At 33.3% G+C, this 8,935-nt stretch overlaps 1 protein-coding gene across 3 annotated transcripts; it reads left to right on the top strand.

Moving 5' to 3' along the window:
* Positions 1-1,715: 1,715 nt before the first annotated feature.
* On the top strand, positions 1,716-7,153 carry LOC132636647 (probable beta-1,3-galactosyltransferase 2). Of its 3 annotated transcripts, XM_060353608.1 has the most exons (12): positions 1,718-2,248; positions 2,359-2,457; positions 3,064-3,163; positions 3,272-3,345; positions 3,714-3,925; positions 4,203-4,266; positions 4,810-4,882; positions 4,966-5,086; positions 5,185-5,272; positions 5,352-5,468; positions 5,652-5,761; positions 6,562-7,153. In XM_060353608.1, the coding sequence occupies exons 2-12, from the start codon at positions 2,441-2,443 to the stop codon at positions 6,708-6,710; spliced, it is 1,125 nt and encodes a 374-aa protein (XP_060209591.1). In that variant the 5' UTR covers positions 1,718-2,248; positions 2,359-2,440; the 3' UTR covers positions 6,711-7,153. The 3 variants fall into 3 exon arrangements, with proteins under 3 accessions (XP_060209590.1, XP_060209589.1, XP_060209591.1); XM_060353607.1 differs by having other exon boundaries at positions 1,716-2,457; positions 3,278-3,345; XM_060353606.1 differs by having other exon boundaries at positions 1,717-2,457.
* Positions 7,154-8,935: the final 1,782 nt, after the last annotated feature.

Genomic DNA, 8,935 nt, shown 5'->3' on the forward strand with positions numbered 1-8,935 from the left:
TGTAAACATAGAAGAGGTCTGTCACTTTCACCGTAATGTTCTTGGCTACCAGCAGGACCACGTGTCACTCACTCTTATTTTGGTATCTGTAAAAATAAAAGAAAAACTCAGTGCGGTTACCAACTCTTCTTAATCATTTAATGGGTTGCTTCACTATGTTCAATGCTTTGTTCAGTTCAGTTTTTGTGTGCTTCCAACATCTCACAATCAATGAATATAAAGGGCCATAATAGTTTAATTATTGAGAAATATACTATAATAATAAGTCTAATGATAGAAACCTTAGTGTTTATTAATGTTGGCTTAATGTCTCTATCAGAATAGGTAGTTTGTGTTTCTTTTCGTTAAAAAGGAATATTTAAGACTTTAAAATTTATAAATGACGACAAAGCTCTATGGCCATATTTTTCATCAAAGAACACTTACAAATTTAAAACTGTAATAACAAGTTGAAAATAAAAATAGTACTAGTATTTCTTTCGTAACATATTAAAAGGCTCCCGCTTTTTTGCGACACTTTTCGCTTTTAAATTTCAATTTTAACAACATTTTGAAGCTGAATCTGACTAGATCAACTTATTGTCAATTGAGTTCAAGTGAAGTCTTTTCCTACTAAGAGAACTTCAAACTATGTTCAAGTGAAATGCATGTTCAAATAGAATTTCAATTTCAATTTTTTTTTAAACTTATTTTGACCAAATCTTTTGAGCCGAGGGTCTATCGTAAACAACCTCTTTACCTCACAAAGGTAGGGGTAAGATCTGCATACATTTCCATATCCCGCTTGTGAAATTACACTGGTTATGTTTGTTGTTGTTGTTTTTATGTCCAAACGCCTAAATATGCACCATAGTGATAAAAGTAAATATAAATGTATGTTAATGTGTGAAAAAGAACAGTTTTAAAAAAAAAAAAATCACCAAAGGCTAGTGTCGATGAATGGAATTCCTCCAACCCTAACTAGAAGTTTCGGGTTCGAGTATTGAGAATGGAAAAATCTCCAATCAGATCTTAAAAACGATTTTCCGTTCATAAGCCTTATGTTGGCCGGATTTTATTAGCCGGACTAATAAATTCAGGATACCAGATAATTAAGAAAATAATTTTTTGGAAAAGGAAGTAAGATCTACAAAAAATTTCAATAGAATAGAGATATATAACTGACAACATCTAAAGCAGAATAAAATAAACATAGTTCCCTAATCTTGCACCCAAGGGTGTGATCCAATGCTTTATAAAATGAAATGAGAAGCATGAGATTTTAATAGTTCACATGTCCAGACCTTAATGGGTAGAAGTATATGATACATCTGTACCTCATGAAATTGGTCGAGATGTGTGTAACGCGAACACCACGAGTATAAAAAGAAGTTCCCTAATCTTGATTGTCACTTTCTCCACCTAAAACAATTACTGCTTAGTTAATCTGTATGGAGTGCTAAATAGAGTACAATTTAAGCTAAATATGAAAGTACCAAACACACACACTTACACTGTAGTATGAGATGAAATTTTCCATTCTGACAGAGACCAAAGCTTATAATCTCCTTACACATGTCAAGATGTTATGGATTCCCTTGAACTTTTCTCTCTCTTCTGATTACCCAATCACTTAAAAGCAACTGTCAGGCATATATTCTGAGCTAGAAATTTTAATTTATAAATTTTGAATAAATTATTTATACATAATATATGAATTATAATACATTTATAAGATTTGAACTAAAGTTATTGAATTTTACTATCTTTGCTCTTGATATTCACCATTCAAGTAGGCATTTATGTAAGCCACTGTAGGAAAAAACTGGTACAGTTTCTCATGATTCATGAACCAAATTTCATTATAGGAGAAAGGTCCTCAATCTTGATAAGGACAGTTTGGTAAATTTGGTACATGTAATAGCTGTGATGTTCATTGTCTTCACCCCTTAATAAGCTAAATATACCTTCTTACTATAAACTGCATATCTTCCTCAGCGTTTGTTCCTAGGACTCACTTTTGCTGTAAGAATTATAGCTTTCTTGGTTTGTGGATGTTTTGATTTGGCCCGATATTGCTTTGGAGCTGGACTAATGATGACTCTCGCTGTGTAAGGCCCGGCCCATTGAAGGGAAGTGCTCCCTAAATTTTTTTTTTCATATACCGGGGCGGGAACACGAGACTTCTGATTGAGGGTGTCTTTGAATTTGGTTGGTATTTGCTTTGGAGCCCGTCGTGCTGTGCAAAGCCCGGCCCGTATAAGGAAAGGTTGTTGGTTTTATTTGTTCAGTTTATGCATATTGGTTTTTTTTGTTAAAAAGGTTGTTGGTTGATCCACTGAAGAATTAAGTGTATTGAAAAATGACTTTCAAGAACAGAGGAGTAACAGAAAGGCCTTCAAGAAGTGTAGTTTCTAAAAAATGGACGCTTTTTCTTTGTCTTGGGAGTTTTTGTGCTGGAATGATCTTCACAAACAGGTAAAGTTATTCACCTTTTTTTAAAGAAAGAGTAAATTTTGAAGAATCTTGTTTGATTTCTTACACTTTAGGTGCTGGTCATTTGTATTTTACTACTATTATTTGACTCTTCTGTTTGACTATGCTAGATTTTAGTTGATTCAGGTTCAACTATCTTTTGAATGATGTTACTTTACATTTTATAATTTGGTCCTTACTATATCTCTTTTGAGCAACTCATTTGTGGCTGCTGCAATCTGGAGTAACTGAAAGATCATATTTTCTTTCTTTTTATATGTTCAAGAATAGTACAATCTATTGACATGATTCCACAGTGAGCAAGTACCCAATTTTTTTTAAGGATTTTTAAAATGGAAAAATGAATGTATTGACATAGGATTTTTAAAATTGTTTTACACTATCAGTATATTTTAATGTTGTAGCAGGTAACCTGTCTTATTTTCCAGTTTCTAATCCTACTTATTATCAGTGGTTACCTGTTATATGATCTGATAGTGTAAAAATTATTTTAGCTCTAGTTTACAAATATCACAAAGAATGATCATATTTTGGACATCTATTCATGAATTATAATTTGACAATAATGCAAGCATATATTAATTGCAGAATGTGGATTATTTCTGAAACAAAAAGTGGAATTACAAGAACAACTACAGTTGAAGCTGAAAGATTGAAGTTAGTTTCAGAAGGTTGCATTACAAAATTTGTGAGTATTCTAATTCTATGTAAATAAAAAATCATCTCCAAACAAAAGCTCATATTCTTTTTAATTCCCTTAAAACCAAACATCTTTACTCTAATCTTTTTTGTTTAGTTGCAGCAGAAAGATATAAAACTGGTATCTAAAGATATTTTTGGGAAAGTTACTAACACACATCATGCTATTCAGTGAGTTTTTCTCAATCATCTTTCGCTTTCTTTTCCATTTAATTCGTACTTTTTAACTTCCTCCGTCCCTGAAAGAGTTTGACTGGATACGAAGTTTAAGACAAAAATGAGGACTTTAAAACTTATGGTCTAAAATAAGCCATAGAAATTTCTGTGGCTATAAATCATTTCATCAAGAATAAAATTGGAAGTTTGAAGTTAAATTGTTACTAAATATAGAAAGGTGTTATTCTTGTTGGGACAGACTAAAAAGGAATGAAATGTCACATAAACTAGGACGGAGGAAGTAATAAGTTATGACAGAAACTTTGCATTGGATATGATAGAGATGGCGTAAATGCTGATGAATAACTGCATATCTTATACAGGACAATAGATAAAACAATTTCAAATTTGGAGATGGAGTTGGCTGCAGCAAAAGCAGCACAAGAGTCGATTCTTAGTGGGGTTCCAATATCAGAAAGGATCGAAAAGGGCGAATTACGAAGAAAAAGAAAATATTTTATGGTGGTAGGAATAAATACCGCGTTTAGTAGCAGAAAAAGAAGGGATTCAATTCGTGCTACATGGATGCCACAAGGTTCTTTTGACCGTGCCTATTCCTTATTCCCCCCTAGTTTGTTTTTAAGGGATTTTTTCATTTTTGGCCCGTTGGCCGAAATTAATTACGGGCGCTAGCCAAAATGTACAAAATGCACACTGATTATGTATATAATACAGTATGTAAATTTGAATATACAATATGTATATTCTATGTATATTTGTACTTTATATACATCACATATACATCTGCCCTCTCATGCTGAGCATTTGCTTTGTCTGATATTTGACATTGTTGATTTAACATGGTGAAACAGGTGAAAAACGAAGGAAGCTGGAAGAAGAGAAAGGAGTAATCATTCGCTTCGTCATTGGCCATGGGTGGGTGATTTTGCTTCTGATAAACATTTTCAATTGCACAAATCATTTATATCTGTGTATTTTGCTTCTGTTCAGTTAACTGGACCTTGTCTTGAAAGTGGAAATTTTTCATATAGCTAGGATATTTTTATTACTTTAGTCAAATTTTGTTGGTATGATGAAATTATATGCACAAATATTCTAATTCTACCTCAAACTTTGCCAATATTTCTCAAAGTTTGGAATAAAATCATGCTGGACTCTCTGATGAAATTAAACTAAATATAAATAGGAGAAAAGGAAAATAATTTGGATCTGGGAACTTTTCTCCAAGATTTAAAATATCCACAAACAAACATGCTATCTCCTTCTTAGCTCTATGTTGCTCGGATCCTCCAATCCATACTCGTTGCAGATCCTCCAAAAATGCATAGCTTTTGAGTTGGCATTCCTGGAGGATCCGACACGACTGAGAGGACATTGTGTGTAATCTTGTGTTAGATTCATAAGCAACGTAAACTTTTAATGTGCTGTCTAATTATAAGCTGTAAACTCATCGTGCAGTGCCACGTTAGGGGGGATATTAGACAGAGCTATTGAAGCTGAGGACAAAAAGCATGGTGATATCTTGCGCCTGGTAATACTTTTTCTCGTACTTACTGCAATCATTCACTTATGCTATACATAAAAGAGGATACATCACTCTGCTTCCTTTAACAGGATCATATTGAGGGTTATCTTGAATTGTCCGCCAAGACGAAGACTTATTTTGCCACAGCTGTTAACTTGTGGGATGCAGAGTATTACATTAAGGTTGATGATGATGTTCATGTCAATATAGGTAACCAAATTTTATCACAATTTCTCCACCTTAGCATATAAAGATTTTAAGACTTGTTACTGCATATGCAAGCTTATTTTTTTGTATTTCTGTTGCAGCTACACTAGGGGAAACATTAGCAAGGCATCGTAAGAAACCACGTATATATATCGGATGCATGAAATCTGGTCCTGTCCTTTCTCGGAAGTACGGACATTTACCTTTTTCTGTAAATTGAATATTGAAATTTCAATTTTTTTAAACATCTTATTGTTTTCAATTACAGGGGTGTAAGATATCATGAACCAGAATATTGGAAGTTCGGAGACAAGTATTTCCGTCATGCTACAGGACAAATATATGCCATTTCGAAAGATTTAGCCACTTACATATCAGAAAACCAGTTAAGTATCTTTTTCTTAATAATTCTAATAAAAGCATAGTAGTTCTTCTTTCCTATGTTGCTCGAATCCTCTAGTGCGTAGCTTTTGCAAGAGCCGACACACACTCGTCAGTATATTTGAAGAGTCCGAGCAACGTAGATTTTTTTTTTTTTTAACTCTATATAATCTTCTGATATTTGAAGGCATGTACTACATAAGTATACCAATGAGGATGTGTCACTGGGAGCTTGGTTTATTGGACTTGATGTGCAACATATAGATGATCGCCGATTGTGTTGTGGAACCCCACCTGGTAAAGTATCCTTTTTTCTGCATAACATAATTGTTAGTTACTTGTTGGATTTCTTGGGGACATTTCCCACTTTGCGATTTATATGAATTGATAACTTCTTTTGTATTGATTGGTTAAGATGTGACATCAGTATGAGCTTTCCTCCACCTTTCAAATGTTGGCTATGAAATGCTGGAAGTTTAACAGTAATGCTAAAAGTTGGAAAATTATTTTTGGGAAGTTTTCTTTGAGAACAAATTCAATTAGCCAGAGAAAATGGAGGCTTTTAACACACTGCTTCAAGTACTCTCAAAATTAGCCTTTATTGATAGGTTCTGGTGCAATATTTGTTCAACTGAAAAAACATCAGTACCTTCTCTTACATGTGGTGCGACCGGAGTTAATTTCACGTATGATCTCTACCTTTGAGTCATTGCATTTTTTGAGCAATTTACACATAATTCAGTTACTTTAATGTGATGAAAGTAGTTTCATGACCACAACTTTCACTACTAAAAAAAAAAAGGAATTAGCGACGGACAAATTCAATAGCTAAACAGAAAAATCCGTTGCTAATCCTATTTAGCCACTGATTATTAAAAAAACTCTTTTAGCTATGAGCAACATAGCGACGAAGCTGGTAGCTAATTCCAGATTTTTTCTTTGTAGCGGTAAAGTTCAGCAACCATATGTGAAATTAAATCGTGTGACTGTTGATGCCTGACCTTGCTTTTTAATGCTAGCAAAATGTTCTTAAAAAAGTAGTTAGTTTCATCTGTATGTACCTAATTTGATATAAATGAAAGTACTTGCTGCTGCAGATTGTGAGTGGAAGGCACAAGCAGGCAACATTTGTGTTGCATCGTTCGACTGGACCTGTAGTGGGATCTGCGGGTCTGTTTACCGTATAAAGGAGGTCCATCGCCGGTGTGGTGAGGGAGAGAATGCACTGTGGAAAGCAGCATTCTGAGGAGATTCATTAAAGGAAAATAGGTGAATAACTATGTCAAAATGCTACATTCTTTTACTTGGGAGTACATATTATATTATATATACGATCTAGAGGCGAATTCAGGATCTAGAATCAGCGGATTCAGAATAAGTGTGATCGTGTTATAATTATATATATTTCTCCTTTTGCATATGTATACATACTTTGAGCTGAAAAGCAGTCAGTTCAGTTGAACTCATAGAAGGCGCTCTAGATCTTCCTCTACACAAAGAGAGACGTGCCAGGAGAGAGACAAAGACTAAAAATAGATTTCAAAGCCTTAGATGTGGAGAAATCTTCTCCATTTTTGTAGAGAACAAAGGCAGCCATTGTTTACCGGATTCTAAAATCTTAATAAATGCAAGTCAGATTTGCACAATGTAGTGTCACATTGCATATCAGTCCAATAATGCAATTTGGAATGTTATGTTAGGGAGCTCAATAATTCATTTACGCTGTCAGTATATAGAAGTTCAAACACATAATAGAATAGGATTTGTTTGTTTACAATGTATCATCTTTCACTTTCTCTGTTGTTAAAGCTGATTCAAGTGGTTAGTGAAGCAATAAATTTTAGTGAATGATATTGCTTAGTTATTCACTCAAAGTAATATGCTAATATTCGGTGATATCTCAACTAATTCTTGATAGCTATAGTTTTGCACATATATGTCCGTCCCTTTCTAATTAAATTATAAGCTACTTCTGTCAAAGGAAAAAAATGATGACCTTTGACTAAAGGAAATAACTAATGCTATTTGGTTGTTGTATTCTCTTGTTTCTTTGCCTTTGCAGTTTGCTTAGTCAACAGGGTTCTAATACTCCCTCCATTCCAATTTACGATAACTATCTAAATCTGGAAACAATTTAATTTGAATTTCTCATTTACCCTTAGTAACAAGTTTTTAAAGCCACACAAATATTATGACATGTTTAAGAGAACAAATTTCAAAAGTCTTATAACTACATATGTTATGGCATGTTTAAAATCACATGTTTCATGATCATTTCTTTATTAAATTTTGAGTCTATCAAACTGCCACATAAAGTGAAAAGAAGGGAGTAATTAATTAGGAAAATGCAAATATGAAACATTTGAGGGACAAATTTTGTCAATAAACCTAAATAATTTTGCTCCAACCGTCTGTAAAAACAATGAAACTCTTAGAAGCTATATTGAGAATTTTTTTTTGAAAAAGAAATAGAGTGGCAAGAAAGAATAGCTAAAAAACAGAGGCTGCTTAAATTTCTTTAGGTTGTAGTGGGATTGAGACCTTAGCTATCAAACAGAATGCTGTCTATTTAAGAAAAACAGTACTACGTAATATTTTTGTCCTTTGATTTACATGGTTAGACTTAACTATCACAATTTATTCATATGTTCCTTTAAATATTTTGAATTGTTAATTTTTTGTGACTTATTGTACTTTTAATGTAGTTTTTAAATATATAAATTATTTTTGAATAACTTAAAGATTGTGTTATAATAAAGAAGTTGACTCTCCAAATCTGAATAACGTCACATAAATTGAGACGAAAAGAGTATTATTGCAGAAACGTCATAGAAAGAAGTGGCAGAGACATCCTTATACGAGGGGGGGGGGGGGTGTCTATTTGGTACCGCCACTTCTAAAACATATCACAATTCACAAATATATATGTACATAATATTTGAAAATTTAAAAACGATATAATGATAGACTGATACTCTTAAAAATAATAGAAAGTCAACATCAAATAGGGACAAGAAATAAAACCTTAGAACCTTTACAGCCCCAAACGCGAGTCTCAGATATAAGCTGATGAGTTGTTATAATAGACCGACACAGCTAACTAGTACAAATTCTTGTATACGCCAAGTTGCATGGACAATTTGTCTGCCAAGTGCATGGACAATTTAGATTGGGCAAACTGATATTAAAAAAAAAAAAAAAAGTTGAAAATCCCCCTCCTCAGCATTTTACTCCCAAGGTTAGCTTTGTGCTATAGCTTTTTGAATTGAAAAATTCACTATTTGAGAATTGGAAAAACCACCTTTTTCATATCTCTGAAATGAGAAATTTCCATGGATATTACCAGAAAGCCATTATTTCAATGAAAGGAAAAAGGGGCCAAATAGGAACTGTTGTGTAAGAATTAGAAGAGATATGTTTATAATTAGAGAGTCCAGCATACCATTTTGAAGGAGTTGGGTTTCGGCCAAG

The sequence above is a fragment of the Lycium barbarum genome, chromosome 4, assembly GCF_019175385.1.
Source record: "Lycium barbarum isolate Lr01 chromosome 4, ASM1917538v2, whole genome shotgun sequence".
Classification (NCBI taxonomy): domain Eukaryota; kingdom Viridiplantae; phylum Streptophyta; class Magnoliopsida; order Solanales; family Solanaceae; genus Lycium; species Lycium barbarum.

Bases quoted from the DNA above. Each gene is read 5' to 3' on its own strand.
- LOC132636647 (XM_060353606.1), top strand. From the start codon at position 2,342: ATGACTTTCAAGAACAGAGGAGTAACAGAAAGGCCTTCAAGAAGTGTA. The intron at 5,469-5,651 runs GTTAAGTATCTT...TGATATTTGAAG, and splicing joins ACTTACATATCAGAAAACCA to GCATGTACTACATAAGTATA. The intron at 5,762-6,561 runs GTAAAGTATCCT...TTGCTGCTGCAG, and splicing joins GTGTTGTGGAACCCCACCTG to ATTGTGAGTGGAAGGCACAA.